The following is an 18,009-nucleotide window of genomic DNA, read 5'->3' on the forward strand; positions in this document are numbered from 1 at the left end:
TCACAGAAGACTTCTTTAAAAGTGTGCCCGTGGAACCAGTCACCCATTTCCTCAGAAGGCAACTTGTTTGTGATGTTGCTAAGCAAACAACAGGAGATCCAAAATCACCGTCATGATTTTTTGCTCTTTGTGGTCAAATCCTAGGATTACCCTGGGAGTGTCCTCCTTTTATAGGATCCTGACATCCCAAATGTCACAAGTTTAAAAAGGTCTCCAAGCCAGATTTTGTAAATCTCACGGTGTTTTTCAAGGTACTAACCTCTTGGAGGATAAGATTCTGTCTAAAATGGCAAGTAGAATTAGCCCGTTATCATTGGATTAAGTAAAATGTATAGTCACTTTTTTTTTTTTTTTTTCTGTGAAGCTCTGCTGTTCAGAGAAGTGAAAGGACTATATTATCAGACAACTGGCAATGAAATTTATAATCGGCAATGTCAATTGGAAGTTCTCTTCCGTTTCGCGGCAAAGCCCCTGCATTTTTACTTTCCATGTCACAAGACGCCTGGCTCTTGTAGGAAAAATTAGGTCAAATAATAAGAAAGAAATAACCAAGAAAACTGTATTTTAAAGGTAAGCTGCGTTCTCTAAGACTCGACGTGCCGCGATGTCCCGGCTCTGGGGCGCTCCGCCCGCGGACACCTAGCAGTAGCGGGCGCTCCGCCAGCGCGGACCCTTGCCCGCCCGGGGCTCCCACACTCCGTGACGTGGCTTTAGGGGAGAACAGCCCGCGCGGCACCGGGGCGGCACCGGGACCGCCCCGCTCCAGAGCGGCAACGGGCGGAGCGCGGGGCGGCAGCACGCATGCATCGGCGGGCGGGCAGGGGGAGGAGCCGCGTCCGCCGGGCGGGCTGGGCTCCTCCCTCCTCCTCCTCCTCCTCCTCTTTCTCCTCCTCCTCCTCCTCCTTCTCGTCGCCGTCCTCTTCTTCCCCCTCCCCACCCACCCGCCTCCAGCGCTTTCCCGCCGCCCGCCTTCCACGCACGGCGGGTCCCGCCTCGCGCTGCTGCGGACACGGCCGCCGCTGCGGGAACAAAGGAGCGAAGCGGCGGCGGCGCGGCCGCCAGCCCGGCGCCCCCCGCAACCCGCGCTCTCGCCGCCGCCGCCCGGAGCTATCCGCGGCGCCTTCTCCGGCACCCGCCGCGGGGTTTGTGGCCCCCGCCGGGAACAGGTAGGCGAGGGGTGGCAGGCTGGACTCGGCTCCGCGAGGCCTTCACGCTGGCGGGGTGTGCCCGGGCCTCCTCGTGGGCGGCCTCGTCGCGTTCTGCCTTCGGCGGGGCCGGTGCGGAGCAACGCGGGCGGCGAGACAATGAGGCTCCAGTGTCTGGCGGCGGCGTGGGGCCGACCGTGACTCAGGCGGTTGCGAGGAGCGGCCCGGCCGGACACCCTCGCCCGCTGCCGCCGCTCCTCAGCCCGGCAGTCTCGCGGGTCTTTTGTGTCCGGGAGGCGGAGGAGGTGGAGGGGGGTGGGCGACGCAGTTAAGACGCGCGGCACTGCGGGCGCTTGGCAGGAGCCCCCCCTTTGTCTGAGTCAGCCGCCGGACTGCACCTGCCTGGGGAGCTCCCTGTGCCGGTTCAGTTCCCCCGTACCGACACTGGGCTTTTCCTCGCCCGAGCGCGGCCTGAGAGGCCAGTGACCCGCGCAGCCCTTGTGCATGCTTCTTTTGTTTTGATCCTGTGTTTCTCGTGGTTATCGTGGTCTCTCTTCGGGAGGAGGATGTTGCAATTCCATATTTAGGTCAGTGAGCCCGTAGCTAACGCAGTGCCCGGGTTTTGGGGCTGGTTTCAGCGCGCGTTGGGGCCCTCGTTTTTGTCGTTACGCCGCCGGTGTGGGATCGCCCGGCGGGACGGTGGCAGCCCAGCCATGGCCTGGGGGCCCAAAGGGTGACTGAGGTGCGCGGTCGAGGTCGCTAACGGGATTTACCCTCCCCTTCCTCCGAGCTGGGCTGGTGACGGCGGGGGTGCTTGTGGAAGGAGACCTTTTCCAGTTACGTTTTTCCCTTCTGTCGAAGAGGAGCAGTTGGGTGTAACCCTACCCGCCTCGGGTTGCGGGGCGCATTTGTGGAGAGATTGTTGCCCTGGGGCGTCCACCGCGGGAGGCGGCGGGCTGGTGATGCCGCATTTTCTGGGCTGCAGGTCAGCACCCGCTCTCACCGCTCCACCCTGGGAGGGAAGGGCCATCGGATTTCGCCGGCGCCTCCTCTCGCCGGAGCCGGCGGCCTGCGGGAGATATAAATAGGGACTGACTTCAGCGGGCGGCGAGGGAGGCCGGGCGGCCCCGGCCCGTCACGCCGCCGCCTGACAGGCGGAAGCGCAGGCGCTCGTCCGCCCATGTGACCGACCCGGCGCGGCGGCAGCGGCACCGCCGAGCGGGCCGTGCCCCGGCGCAGGGCTGCGGTAAGGGGTCGGCCGGGGTGCTTGCGCCGTAGCGGGGTTCCCACTGTCCGGAGGCGCCTGGAAAACGAACGCGGGTGAAACTCCGGCCGCTTCCCGGGGCCTGGAAAAGCGCGACTTGTTCGGCGTTGGGTGGCAACAACTCGATCTAGAGGCGTGCATTTCAAGTAGTGGAAGAGTGAAGACCAAAGGAGCTGCTGAGTGTCTAGTTTGTACTGGAATATTAGAGTTGGCGCCTAAAGCGACATTGAGTAAGTGGTGAAATTTGTTTTAGCACATTAACTTGGAAATTAAGCAGGTCAGTTGATGTTGGCAGTGTGTTTGATAGCATGTTGATCTTACCTGGTTAGTAACAAAAGGGCAGAAGTAGTCTTTCTGGATTATATACACATAGGTCTATATCGTGTCAAATGTGACAAGATTTTTTTAGATTTTCTCTACGTGGTTCAGGCTTTATTCTACCTCCCTTGCTGTGTTTGGCTGTAAAATTGTATCAGAATAAGTGTGAAGCCTTGTTGTAGCCAGAAAGGATGCTATTTATACCTGGAAAGTGTTGTAAAGCTATAAACAGTACAGCTATTTATGTCTGGAAAATTTGGTCCTGTGATCACCAGGAGACAAGATGAATTTTGCTTGTTTACTTTCTCTTGGTTTTGGTTTACTGTGATCCCAGAAGTTTAATTTAGCTAAAGGCACTTGTCAGTTGCAGTTGTAGTACCAGGGAAACATAAGTGTACTACTTGCAGTGTGAGCTTTCTTAATTACAAGCATTTTTCATTACAGTGTAATGAATTCACTTTGGGGACTTTTGATGTCTAGCGTGTCATCTGGATGTGTCAGCTCTTACTGTGACAGTTTATGAATGGGAAAACATCAATCCAAAGTTTATACTAAAATGTCTTTAGATGCCATATGCACAACTTCTACTAAATTTAAATTTTAGTGTAATATTATTACATGTCCTCAATTTGTAGCAAATGCATGATTACTGTGTTCCAGTTTTATTGCCCTTGGGAATCAAGGATTTGGCTGCTAAGCAATTTTCTACTAACCTTGCTTTGCAGAGGTTAACAGGCAGTGAAGGTGAAAACCTTATTTCTAAAATGCTTAGCACTGTCTGCTTCTGGGAGACTTAGAAGTCTTGACACAACTTGATTAGAGAAGGTTTTTTCCCTTTCATAAGTGTGTAATATATGTAATAGAATATACTCAACAGTTTGGAGCTGTCGATGTTGTCTCCCTTGGAAGAGTTTTGTGAGAGTGAGTACTGCTAATTGTGGAATTAATCTCAAAATTATGTGAGATCAGCACTGAAAAAGCAGGGCATTTCTGCTGGAGTCTCTTGGCTCTGCTGGAGTCCAGCAAAAGTAAGCTATGTTATTTGCCAGAACTGTTTTGTGGGTATGAACTTAGTCCTACTTATTTTGCACGTCCCTGTTAGTGCTCAGAAGCTGGTACTTAAGGAGGTTTTTTTGACTGTCAAGTTAAATTAACCTGCACATGCAGTTCAGTGCTCAGCAAGTATATTATTTCTCAGTATTTCTTAGTAGGATGACTTTTTTTCTTGTCTTAAAGGTTCATAATGATATTACTTAGCAATCAATTGCAGTCTTGAATGGTATATTAACATTCATATAAGCCTCTTTAAGAATGGTGATATCTCTTGGTGGGGCAGTATGAGCAGACATAATTCTTTTAATTCTTAATACGTTTAACCCTGTAATTGGTTTTGGTGACATGCCAGCTCCTAATGCAGTGTTTTGTTTTATCTACAGCATCGAGATGACTCAGGAGACAAACCAGACCCCAGGGCCTATGCTGTGTAGTACAGGATGCGGATTTTATGGAAATCCTAGGACAAATGGGATGTGTTCAGTTTGCTACAAAGAACATCTTCAGCGACAGCAGAATAGTGGTAGAATCAGCCCAATGGGTAAGGGTGTGGGGAGTAGTTGGGGGTTTCTTTATTTCTTTCAAAATAAAATATACAGTGGATTACAAGGAGTACTAGAACATTTTTTAGGGAACTTCTAAAGCTAAACTGAAAGAATGAATGTTCAAAGAGAATACTACTTTAAAAGCACAGCAGAGGTAAAAATTTCTGTGTAACGTGTTCTGGTTTGCTTGGCATTCAGTCATAACCTGCTTTCCCACTTAGCCACTTCTGTTAGCATTTTCTTATGCAATCTGTATTTTGGTTATTAAGTAAAAAGTTTCTTTAAGTAAGAAGTAATAAGCAATAGCATTGAAAATTGTATTCAGGCAGTTCACAGCTGCATAGGAGACTATTTGATTAATGTGTTTTCTACAGTTTGTTCATAACTTGTCAAATTCTTGTTACATAGGAACAACCAGTGGTTCAAACAGTCCTACCTCAGACTCTGCATCTGTACAGAGAGCAGACACTGGCTTAAACAACTGTGAAGGTGCTGCTGGCAGCACATCTGAAAAAACAAGGTAAAATTATTGTTGTACTGTGACAATTGAATGAGCTGTGTGTGTGCAGGAAGGCCTGCAGCAATCCTGCCTTGTTGCAGTGAGTGTCTGCAGAGGAAAAAGGATCTGACAGGGCTCTATGGTTGCATGTAATTAGAAAAATCATTCAAATATTTGGTATTCTAGTGCTGCAGTAAGAATAATGGGTTTTGTATCTACAGAGCTAATTTGTTACAGGCTTGCCTGTTTTCTTCTAGGGAAACTAAAACAGAATAACGAAGTATGTTTTGAATGTAGTAGAAGCATAGGTCAGGATAATGTATCAGTAGTGACTGAACCAGCAGTTCATTAATGGATCTTGACAGTCCAAGCTTTTATTATGAATGTAAAACCAGTGTAAATTATGTGTTCCACTGTGCTTAAACAGAAACGTGCCTGTTGCCGCTTTGCCTGTAACACAGCAAATGACAGAAATGAGCATTTCAAGAGAGGAAGAATTAACACCGAAAACAGAGACTGAGCCAGGTAGGTTCTCAGACTGACACTGGACACAACCAGTGACTTAACACAAGTTTGTTTGCTTTTTGAGTAGCCTTCTCCTGTTATGGTGGTTGTCTTAAGAAATGTGTTTAAGATGCTTTTGAGTACAGTCTCCTCAGAATCAAGAAAATGGACTCAGTCCTGAACATCTTTCAAATATATGTTAATTGTTAGTAGGAGAATTGCTGCTTATGAGAGAGTTTTTAGATCCCTAACATTTGTTTTTAAAAGTGAGACACTCTAAAATCCTCTTAGGGCAAAGTGTTTGGTTTTGAAGTCAAACTCTTGGGGTTCAGTATGTTACCTAGCAGAACAATTCCAGCTGACTCATGGCAGTCAAAATGGATTATTGTATTTGGAGAAGAGTGCTTAATAAATTCCATTCTACAGAGGAGTGGGGCTGTGGGGAAAGGGAGAATATGTGCTTTAGAAGCAACAAAAGTTGCTTAGGGTTCTTGAAATAATTAAGTAATCCGTAGATATAACCAATGGTGTTTCAGAGATGTAGGGTAGTTGCAGCTTTAATTGCTGTGTGTGGCTTGTCTAACAGATTGTTCTCATGCTGGATAGTTGTAGCTGGCGTAGTAAAACTTCAGTGTGTAAACTATTTCTTGGAGAGAGGCAAAGAGGGAGGGCCAGCTAGTTTAACCTAACTAGTGAACAGCTGAATGCGTAGGAGTTTGTTCAAACGGATAGCTTAATGCACTTGTTTGGTACTTCAACCAATCCAGACTTTTTAATTTAATTTACCAGCTCTGAAAGAGTTTTAAAAACTAGAAGCTGATGTGTAGTAGGAAGTCTGTTTACTCAAGCTGAAGATAAAATGTATTTTTTCAGTTTTGAAGTCACTGAGATGAAAATGGCATCAGATGCTACTCAGCCCTGTATCAAAGTGACTTTTGTCTAGTTATATATTTGTCAACAAAGGCTGGTCTGATGTTTAATTGCTCAGTGTTTGTACAGAGAGTTTTACTATTTTTGTAAGTCATGCTAAATCAAGGTTCTGTGACATGAATTAAAGTGCAGTTATACAATATGTTGGGTGTTTTCATTATGTATGAACTAAAAGGGAGTTTGTGCTATTATTAAATTTCTGTAGCTGATGTAATCTGAAGAGACTTTCAATATGTGACTGAAAAGTAATTTTGACTTGACAACAATATTAATTAAACCATTGTGCCATGTTATGAAATACCACTGGAATGTGTCAAGAAGGAAATAGGAATACATAAAATGGTAGTAGTGCAGAAGTAGTAGGTGATTTTACTTTTCTTAGAACAGTTCTCATTTTGCCAGCTGTAAAGAAAGTCCTTAGTTATTGTTGACATATAACCTGTTTTTCAGGTACTGTGGGTCAGTTGTATAGTAAGTTGCGCAGCTCACTATTGATTAGAATGGGAGAAGAAATCCAAAGATACCGAGGAATTAGAGTAAATGATCTCACAGGTTGAAACCAGTAAATTGTCACAAGCTTGTGTCAAGAAGATTGGAAATACTACCAGAGAACTTATATGCCTCTGGAAAAAACTTGAACTAAACTACCTCCTGAGAGAACATACCTGTAAATTCATGAGGCAGCCTCAGCTGCTCTAATGCCCAGGCTCGCTTTTAAGTATTATTGTTTGGCACAGATCCTAGACAGCATAACATAATGTCCTTATATACTGTTCTTAGGGTTTGTTGGGCATCTTAAATTAACGGTATTGGCTATTTGCAGGCAAGAGTAACTGGACTAGACCTTTATGAAAAAAATTCCTGGTGTGTCTGGACTAGGCAGATTTTTTTATCTTCCTTTCTTCCAGTAGCATCCATTATGTGTTGGTCTCTCTAGGACAAACTGGAGCAGTGATAAATAATTTGCATCACCTAATAGCAACAAAAGTTAATACTTTCTTTGAGGTGTGATTCTCTGAGATGGTGCAGTCATGGACTTGTTAATGGCGCACAGTGTAGCTGTAAGCATAGCCTGACACTAGGGACAATTTCATAACCAGATGGTAATAGATCATGAGCTGTATCTTCAACAGTCACATTCTCTTCTGCCAGATGTTCATTAGCAAAATAAATTTTATATGCTTCCCTTATGATTCCGAAAGTTTAAAAGAAGGATTACATCTGGTAAACTTTTTTTTTTCAGTCTTGTAGAATAAAATTATTCTTTTTTTGCTTTTGAAATTGAAACAACTGCCTAGAAGGTAGAGAAGTTGAGAAAAAAATTAAACTATGAAGTTTGAGAAGCTTGTTTCTCTTGATTTTGTTGGGATTTTGGGTTTTTCCTCTTTGGTCAGGTTGAGGTTGCAACCTAGATTCACCTGTAGAACAAACCTGGTGCTAAGACAGTTAATTGTACTTTAACATCTGAAGAAAGGCATGGTGTATGTAACTCTTGTAACTCAAATGGTCGTTTCCTTGTAACTCGTAGTAGGTGAGTCTGACTGGATGCCTGGCATCCAGCAAAGCCTCTCTGTCACTCCCCTCCACAGCTGGACAGGGCAGAGAAAATAAAATGAGGGGTTAATGGGTTGAGATAAGGATGGGGAGAGATTACTCAACAAATACCATCACAGGCAAAACAGACTTGAATTAAAGGTACGGAGTTTATCATTAACAAGATCAGAGCAGGATAATGAGAAGCAAAACCAGGCCTTAAAAACACCTCCCCGTCACCCCCTCATTATACACATCCCACCTCCTCTGTCCCTCCTATCCCAGTGGTGCCAGGAGCCAGGGAATGAATGGGGGTTACGGTCAGTTCATCACCTGAGGCTCCTCCTGCTCAGGGAGAGGAGTCATTCTCTTGCTGCACTGAGGGATCCCTCCCACTGAAGAGAGTTCTCCATGAACTTCTCCAGCATGAGTCTATGTCAGGAGCAGCAGCTGCCTGAGAACTGCTGCAACATGAATCCATCCCATGGGCAGTGGCACCCCTCAAACTGCCATAGTATGGGTCACTTTTCTGTGGGATGCAGTCCTCCAAGGACAGGCTGCTCCAGTGGGGGCTCCACTCTCCACAGGTCTCCCATGGGGTCACAGCTTCCCTTCAGGCATCCCCTTGCTCTGGTGTGGGGCTCCTCCCTGGGATGTGGGTGAATCTCTGCATCCCCATGGACCTCCATGGCTTTAGGGGCACAGGTCTGCACCACGGTCTGCCTCCAACACCTGGAGCACCTCCTTCACTGACTGTGGTGTCTGCAGAGTTGTTCTTCTAACATGTTCATGCTCTTCTCTGGCTGAAATTACAACTGTGCAATGACTTCTGTTTTTCTTTCTGCTTAAATATGTTACCACAGAGGTGTTACCACCATTTCTGATTGGCCGCAAAGCGGCACATTCCACTTTGGAGCCACCAAGGATTGGCTCTGCCAGACATGGAAGCACTTCTACCATCTTCTGAGACAAGCCACCTAAGTAGCCTCCTGCTACCAAAACCAAGACATGCAAAACCAATACACTACTAAAAATAAATGATTTTGAGAACAAGTTTATTTAAACAATCATATTGTTTTATTGTACAGCATATTTTTAGCATTTTTTTTGGACTTGTAGGTGATTGCTTTGCTGAATGATAACCCTCTTGTCAGGTCTGTTTCCAGACACAGTATCAGCACTGGCTCAAGGGTCTAGTACTTTTTGTGGTTGTTTTTTGTTGTTGTTATTTAGGGGGTTTTTAGTTGGGTTGGGGTGGGTTTTTAATGCAGTAATACTCTGATTTAGGGAGTAGTGTTAAATGCAAGTAGTATTGCTTATAAAAAATTCAACCAGCAGTTGAACTGATAATGGTATTGTGTAAATTACATACTTTAAAAATACACAAATACTGTTAACTTCCATCCATGTTATAACTTACCCTTTTGTTCAGCAGCAGCAGTGTTAGAAGACAGCAGGCAATGGTGGTTGGCCCGCCTCTCTGCTTTCTATCAAGGTGTTAGGGTTAGAGCTATTTTACACCTGCTTGGCATTCAGACCAAGAGACCCTGTAATGGGTTACTCTTGCTATGTTGTAGGTAGAGCCAGTGTGTTGCAGGTAACATTGTGAGTAAGATGTAAGGTAGCTTATGAGATCTGGTAAGATCAAGATGTAAGTATGTGATGTTCCTTAAATCTGGTTCTAATGAGTTCCTTGTTAGTTCTGGTTTGTTTTCAGACAGGGCTGTAGTAGTTTCACCGTGTTGCTCTCTGTAAACAGCTCCGTTGTATTAGTGACATTGTCTGATACGATAATTCTTTATTGTGTTGAAAATAATTAGCTTCTCTTAATTTTTCCCATGTCTGCTGTAGCTTTGCTAAATGTTCCTGATTGAAAAATTTCAGAAATAAAATCTCTTGTAAGCCCTGAAGCTGTCCACTGCATACAGAAACATGGAGGACCTTACTGCTAGTGCTGTACATCTTGGTGATAGCACCTTGTTATTACTCTAGCAGTGATACACCACACACATCAAGTATTAATGATAACTAAAAGTTTGTTTTCTGTGTGATACTGAAACTGGGGTATCTTTATGTTGTATTAATGTGGCATATTAAATTTAGATATTAGATTAAGATACTAAATACACAAATACACGAGTGAAGTGTTGGGCATGCAGAAAGTGAGTGGCATGCTGCAGAACATTTTTATTCCTGCTCTTCAACATGAAAGTAAGTGTGATGGAGAAGCTAGATTGGCGTCACGGGAAGCTAGATTGGCATAGCAGTTGTTCCTGAGCAGGAGCTTGATGAAGCATAATGGTACTGCCCATCTCTCAAGACTAAAGTTGTATGTACAAAAGTTTTGTTGTCTTAAATTATTCCCAGCTGGCAGCTAAGTACTGTGCAGCCATTAGTTCTTACTCTCCAGTGGTGAGGATAATTGTGAGGGGAAAAACCTAAACCCTGTGGATTAAGATAAAAACAGATTAATAATTAAAACAAAGTAAAATAAGCAGTACGGATGACAATAACAATATAATCGTAATGAAAAGAGGGGAAAGAGGAATAAAGCCCAGAAACTTCACAAGTGATGCATACTACATTTGGTCACCACCTGCTGACAGATGCCCAGCTCATTCCCCAGCAGTGATTGACAGCTCCCAGTCAACTCCTCCCCCATTTCTGTATTGGGAAGGGTGTTCTGTTGTGTGGAATATTCCTTTAGCTAGTTCATTCAGGTCAGCTGTCCCAGTGGTGCTCCCTCCTGACTTTTTGTGCAACTTTTTTGCTTGCAGAGCACATGAAACTGAAAAGACTTTGTTTTAAAGTAAAGGCACTACTTAGCAACACTTAGAACATTAGTTTTATTAATATTACTAACATTAGTCTCAGACTGAATCCAAAGTACAGCACTGTACTAGCTACTGAGAATAGAACAACTATCCCAACTGAAACTAGGACAATTGTGCTAGTATGCAGTATAAGGATTGTATTGTTTCTAATACTTCTACTGTTATTTCAGCTCCAGAATTGCAGAAATGCACCTAATGTCTTTTCTGATAACTTCTGACTTTACCTTTTCTCTCTCTTGTTTTATTTTTTCCATTTCTTTAATGGTGTGGGAGTTAGCAGTTAGCTTCATCATGGTCCGTAAATCAGTTGTTTTCCCTGTGCTTTCAAGAATTTGTGCCACCGTTATCCTTGAAGTTTAAGGCGTTTAGATCTTTTCTTGGTGAATTTTGCTTCTGTCAGAGAAGCTTCTAAAAACTTTATTCTGTTACTTTTGTATCCTTTTCTGGTCACTTTTGGTATGGGAAATGTTAGAAAATAGTACTGGTTTATTTTCAATGTGTTTTCTTCAACTGAAACATTAGATTTGTTCCTTTCCAGTGTGAAGTCTCTGTGATACTGATAAATGCTTTTTTTGAAGCAGCCATACTGTTTTATATAAGAAAAACTACTGACAGCTTTGAATATTCTTTTCTTAGAGTGGTTTTTAATTTTGAGTGGCACTCCCATGGGTCCAAGAAGAAATTTATTCCCCAGTTTGTAGAACCTTTCTGCATGTAGATTGAGTAGCTGCTGTACTTTGTCATGACTGGTTCCATCAGTGGCCTTACTGCTCCTCTTGTGAAGATGCATCTTATGTTTACGCTACATTTGAAGGAAATTTTCCCAAATTCATTATGAAATGCTTGTATTTGTGCAGACTTTTTCAGGCACCCACCCCCCAGTATAGGATTATGTTAGTCTTTATCATTAATTTGCTAGGATAATAGTTATCGTTGGGCATAATGGTAATGCATCTTTAGAGTGCCTACAGGCAATAATTTAAGACCAAAACAGTAGTTAACAAAAGCCTACCCAGTTCTGAGAATCAGTTGTTCCTAAAGGCTTTTGGCATTGTAGTCAGAGAACTGATCTGGTAGAATTCTCATGAAGTAGGCTTTTGCAGGTGTTGAGCCAGAGAACGGAAAGGACATGACCTAAGGGATGGAGAGGGCTACCCAGAACCATAGAACCATTTGAGTTGGAAAGAGCTTTATAGATCATCTAGTTCCAGCCCCTCTGTTCCTGTGTGTCACTACTCTTGGAGTTAGGAATTTTGCCTAACATCTAATACAGTTCTCTCATAATTCAAAAATGTTTCCCCTAGTCCTGTCACTATCTGCCCATGTGTAAGTCTGTCCCTCTGTTTTGTAAGCCCTCTAAGCTTGGATAGGTTTCAATAAGTTACTCCTAGAGCATTGTCATCTCTTGCTGAACAACCCCATATCTCTCAGCTTGACTTCATAAGAGTGGTGCTTCAGCCCCCTGATCATTTTTGTGGCCCTCCTCTGGTGTTAACGCAAGAGATTCACAGTTTTCCTGTGCTGGGGACCTCACAGCTGGATTCAGCTCTCCAGGTGGGGTCTGTAGTAGCGGAGTAGATGGACAGGTCCTGATCCCGTATCTGAAGTTCGTCCAGATGTCCCTGTCCGGCATCCCATCCTTCGTGCCGAGGATGCACTTAATCCCACTGTGTGTAACTGATTAGGATATTCAAGTGCAGGGGTCCCAAGACAGAGCCCTGAGGTACACCACTCATCACCAGCCTCCCCCTGGCCATAGAGCCATTGACCACACCTCTCTGGCTGTGTCCGTCCAGCCAATTCCTTATCCACCATATAGTCCATCCTTCAAATCTATGTTTCTCCAGTATGGATGAGAAAGTGCGTGCATGCCAGTAAGAGCTCTTTTACGGTGGTGAGACATTTAAGTGGCAAGGAGTTGGCTTCATCTGAACGCTGTTACTGAGGAAGCAGGTCGACTGGTACCAGTAACTGCTGTTTTCCAGCTTTTGGCATTTTTTCAGCTACCTGTTCTGTGATGATACATAAATCATTTAGAGCACTTTGATTAACACTCTGTGATTTTTGGCATGATTTTATTTAATATCTTGAGGGCTGGAATTGTACTTGCTCTGTTGGATTTGTCTTTTGTGTTAAAGGAAGCCTTTTGTGACAAGTAACTGTAAGAAGAGTATTTTGGTTTAGGTGGGCTTCTGATGTCATGGCAGAACAACAACAGTTTTCAATATTTTTCATATTTGAAAAGTTACTGGAAAAGGAGCTTTGTTCTGAGCTTTAGGGGACTGGGTAGGCAGCTTTTTCTTCTTACGATTACTTGCAAGCACATTTGTGAACATTTAACATCATAAAAGCCAATCAGACTAAAGTCTACTGGCATAAAATAGTAGGAGAATCCTTTATTCTTGGGGAGTAGTAAAGTAATAATTTTAGTTTCGATTTAGGAAGCTATTTCCCCTCTTGTCATGGTATCTTTTAGTGACTACTACTGCAAATTGTGTATTGCTTTTCCTCCTTGGAAGATGTTATAGTTCAGGGGGAAGGATCCTGTTCAGCAGCACTTTCAGGAAATGTGCTTAGTATCACTTCCATCACGTTACACATTGTGGGCTGCCATTGTTGCATTTTCTTGATGTGAGGATGGAAGTAGTAATTACCTGTAGTAATTGGTAACATTTTCCCAAGATTAATTTATTGTCAGAGGCTTTATTTTGTAGTAAGGTGATCTACAAAGCTGTCTTTTTGCCTTGGTCATTCCTGGGAAGTTGCTGTTTTCATTTTTGCTTCCTTGTTGACATGTGTTAGCCAGTGATATAAATGCAGATGAAGCTTTCCCTTAGCTAACTACCCACCAAATTGCAATGTGCATGTGTCTGGTTCCTCTTATTCATGTGTCTTGGCTTACAATTAGCATTTCATTTTGAAGCAGACTAGCAGTATAACAAATCTTTTAAAAAGGGATTTGGCTATGCTTTTGGGGAGCTGTTTAGTCTTATTTTTTTCAAGGCCATAGCTGATGGTGGTTGGCGAAGGGGCTTAACATCCAATGGTACACTCAGTTTGTGATATTGCTGGCTGTTAAGCCAATTTTTGGTCACAGGCTCTCTACTAGACAAACTGGTAGTGAACACTGATTTTTGTAGTATTTAAAGACTAGTTCAGAGTGTCATATTTGTTCATCTAGAAAATCTTAATCAAAACAAATTGTTTTCACAAAAAAAAAGTAGTTATAAAATATCTGCGATGTGACCAAAAAAACCAGGTCATAAGTGACCTTGATTGTTCATTAGGACTCTTGCTACAATGTAGAACTGTAAGAAAATATTAGCAGTCATTTGTTTTACTGCATGAAATTTTTTGGTGATGAGCACTGAGGGTTCCCTGTTACTTCTGAGAGTTTGTTGCTTAAGTCTTGTTTAGATTATGAAGTCTTGCCTGGGGCCTTTCCTGTTGTATGGTAAACTGTGAAGTTTTTTTATGACAGTGCAAACACAGTTTTAAAAAACAAGTACTATTCAAAAGAATCTCACCTGACAAAACATGTTTGTATGAAGTTGATTGCAAATATGTCCTTGAGGCTTATATACTTCATTTTTTATGAAATGCATTATGTAGGTAATAGACATTATGGTAGATGTTCACAGGGAGAGTTCAGCAAACTTGTACCAAGAGCAGGTATTACAGTTGTATACAAATGCATCTCTCAGCCTTCCTTAATTCCAGTTTTGGATATGAAGAGGATAGCAATTAAAAAAAAAAATTAAAATTTTGGGAAAAAACCAGTTTTTTCAGTAAAACAGCCTGTCTAACAATGTTCTAAAGATGTCTAAAGTGGCAATTGAGAAAGTACTCATTTTCACTATACTTCATGGAACACTGAAACTGAATTAATTACAAAAAATACAGATATGTGAAAATATACTCCCTCTTGCCACCCCCCGGCTCTTGCTAGCTCAGTTGTTCAGGGGTTTTAGGGAAATATATTTCACAGAGACAGAATAAAGATTTCAAAAGAGTGGCTCTCACCCCCCATCTCCAGACCAAGCTTTATTCTCGATGTGATGTTCCAGGAGGCCAAGAAGAGAGAGAGAGAACCAGGAAGAGACAGGGGTATATCTAGTTTTGGGCCAAGGAAAGATATTGGCCCTGAGCCAATAGGGTCAGGAGTAGATGTGATAGGGAAGAAGGGTTAAACTACATAGCACAGGCTTCAGGGGGACTCTGAGGGGAAAAACCATTCCTCAGAGGAACACAAGAGATATGCAATGCAAATCTGCACTTTCTAACTTAAATGAGGGCTCTTTTGAACTGTGTATTTTGTAGCTGTGTTCTGGATCTGTCACAGAATTAACAGCTTCCTAGCTGCTGTCTTGATGAACTGCTTTAGATACCTGACTTCACTACAGAAGTGGCAAAAACAACTTTAGCAGGAACACGTTACTGAATTTAATTTTTTTCTAAAATATGTTTCTATTAGTTACATTTCCTACAGAGGTATCTGTGTTCAGGATCTTTAGCTGTGACAGTATTGTTACTGGTTTAGATTCTTACTTGATCATAATACCTATTTAAATATAAAATGTATACATGGAATTTCTGTCAAGCTTCTCAAGCCTGTATAGGTATAATGAGTAAGTGCTTTATCTTTTCTAGCTGATTGAAATGTGGAGAAAAATCTGAGTATCTCAAGTAGAATCGGAAGGGATGAATAAAGTAGCTAAATCCTTATTTCTGATTCACATTTTAGACTAGTCTGTGTAGTAGTTTAGGCAACAGATGTCAGGGTCATAGTGGGTGAATTAATCCTTAATGTACGCATACTATTGGATACCTAGTGAAGTCAAGAAAAGCAAATTTAACCCTTACTTCCTTTGTGTGCTTTAACAGTTGTTACTCAACCAAGCCCATCAGTTTCTCAGCCTGGTACTTCAGAGAGTGAAGAGAGAGCTGCTGAACTGCCAAAACCAAAGAAGAACAGATGTTTCATGTGCAGGAAGAAGGTTGGCCTTACAGGTATGAGAATACTGTCAGTTTTCAACAAATATGCATGATTAGTTACCTCTTGCTAGATTAAACTTGACAAAATATGTGTTCTGTTAAATTTATCAGCTTCTTTCTTGCTCTGTATGTCATAGGAGACAAACATATACACTTTGTAGTGACTGCACCCTTAATTAACACCTTAATTAAAAGCTAATCTTCCTAGTAATGTTGCTTCTTTTTATGTGTACAGGATTTGACTGCCGATGTGGAAACCTATTTTGTGGACTTCACCGTTATTCCGACAAGCATAACTGCCCATATGATTACAAAGCAGAAGCTGCAGCAAAAATCAGAAAAGAGAATCCAGTTGTGGTGGCTGAAAAAATTCAGAGAATATAAATTAATCTGCTTGTGAAAAGACTGACTGACTTTTTGTGGGGCTTTTTTTTTCAATACATCCTAAAAAAACATGAGAAGAGCAGGTGCATGGTCATTTTCCTTTGTTTTCCAAAGTTTTACTTCTAGTCCTGTCCGTCTAAATGATACTTTGGATGTTTGGGTGTTTATTACAGGCGGAATTGGATTGATACAGCCATTGAAAATATATATGCCCTCCTCAGAACAGATGGATGATCAGAAACCTGCACAGGTGTACACATGCACAGAGACAGACTCTAGTTCACATGTGCCAAACAGATGTATGCAATTCACATGTGTGCAAGGGCTCTGCCTTTTGAGATGTGCATGGGGTATTTAATGTTTGGCATATGTTATATGCCTGTTTTGGAGAAGGAGTCGTCAAAACAGTTGGCAGTCTACTTCTATCATTTAAAATCTTGTTCTACTTTTAGTTGCCACACTCCATTTTAGTTTTCCAGCAGAATGCGAGCTGTGTAGAGGGGTCTATCATCCTGGTAAGATGAACGTTGATGCCATATTTAAGTCAGTTAACAACTGCCCTGAGAAAAATAGAAAAAATTAGATACATATGAGAAGAAATTGTTTTGTAAAAGATTACATTTACTTTAGAATCTTGGAAAAAAAATTCCCAAAGGAAATGTCCCATTAGGAGCTTATGAGCTGACCTGCAACAGAGTTGTCTGCTTTTCCTTGCATAGCTAAAAATATTGTGTAGCACAATATTGTAAGGTTGGTTTTCAAAAAACAGTTACAAGCGTTTCTAGGCATATCACAGCATCTCTATCAACAACACAGGTCTAAATATGTTGCTGAAATACTAGAGCAGTTTTATTATTCATGTACTACTTATGTTCTGTTTGTTCCAAGTTCAGAAAAATATTAGGGATTAATTTTTCTAGTTTTAAATGTAACAGTTGCACCGTTCTGCATAGAAAACCATACCTAACATGGCTGCTGTAGACTTAAATGGTAGCTGGAACCACTCTTGGAGGGCTGCTTTATCGTTTTTAATTGTACTTGGGTATAGGACTAGTGTTCTTGGGTGTATTGCATGGGCTGCATTATCTACAGCATTGTACAATAACAACTTTAGAAAAGGCAGTATTCTTCACTGATGCTTGTCTGGTAATATATATCACTTCTGTGTTATAATGGAAGGGGGTTTTGTGATGTATGAAATTTGGTTTTTTTATATAAACAAATACGGTTTAGACTAGTGTTGTGGTAATGTCTGTTCTCATTTGTAAATAGTTACATACAGACACAAGGCATTACTTCTGACCTGACTTTCGTTGCCAGTGCTCAGTCTTGGTTTTTACTTCACTATTAAAAGCATCAGTTTTTTGCTTCTTTGTTCTTCTGAGTTATTAGATATGCAAACATGTACAGATAGTTCATATTTATGTATTGCACATAAGCTACCCAGCATCTATGCTATATTGTATTATGTAAATAATAAAAATAATGTACAGAAGGAAATACTTCCTCTTATGGTAGTTCATTGGTTTTAGTTCTTGCTGTAATGAAAATGTGACCTTGTAGAGGCTCAAGTGCAAATCTTAATATAAGTTCTTACAGGTGTTGTCTTATGCATAAGCTTGCCTATGTCTTTATTTGAATATACCAGCTTTTTTTGAGACAAATTGCATGAGCAACTGGAATACAGTAACTTCTTGGTGACCTGACAAAAATGGCAGCAAACAACAATGTGCTTTAAAGGGAGAAGAGGAAAGTATTAGCAGTAAACCTACTAACTTACTTCCAGAGGATCTGTTGTGATAGAGCCAGTACACTGACTAAACTATTCTGTCCACATCTTCACCAGCAGACCTTGGCAGAGTTACTGTCGGTGTCCGCTACCAAATACAGGTGGTAAAATTTTATCCTTTCCAGTGGGAAGGAAAAGGAAACAGTACACAGCATGTGTTGCAATGGAGGAACAATTCTTCAATACTGGATGATCCATAAAAATGGCTTATATCAG

General features: G+C 42.2%; 1 protein-coding gene across 2 annotated transcripts; it reads left to right on the top strand.

The window, feature by feature from the left end:
* The first annotated feature begins 1,046 nt into the window (after nt 1–1,046).
* Nucleotides 1,047–17,509, top strand: ZFAND5 (zinc finger AN1-type containing 5). 2 transcript variants are annotated; one of them, XM_040090248.1, is made up of 6 exons: nt 1,047–1,166; nt 4,164–4,321; nt 4,734–4,845; nt 5,252–5,349; nt 15,510–15,635; nt 15,856–17,509. In XM_040090248.1, exons 2-6 carry the CDS (start codon nt 4,171–4,173, stop codon nt 16,002–16,004), a joined length of 636 nt encoding a protein of 211 aa, XP_039946182.1. In that variant the 5' UTR covers nt 1,047–1,166; nt 4,164–4,170; the 3' UTR covers nt 16,005–17,509. The 2 variants fall into 2 exon arrangements, with proteins under 2 accessions (XP_039946182.1, XP_039946183.1); XM_040090249.2 differs by lacking the exon at nt 1,047–1,166 and adding an exon at nt 2,350–2,639.
* Nucleotides 17,510–18,009: the final 500 nt, after the last annotated feature.

The sequence above is a fragment of the Hirundo rustica genome, chromosome Z, assembly GCF_015227805.2.
Source record: "Hirundo rustica isolate bHirRus1 chromosome Z, bHirRus1.pri.v3, whole genome shotgun sequence".
Lineage (NCBI taxonomy): Eukaryota > Metazoa > Chordata > Aves > Passeriformes > Hirundinidae > Hirundo > Hirundo rustica.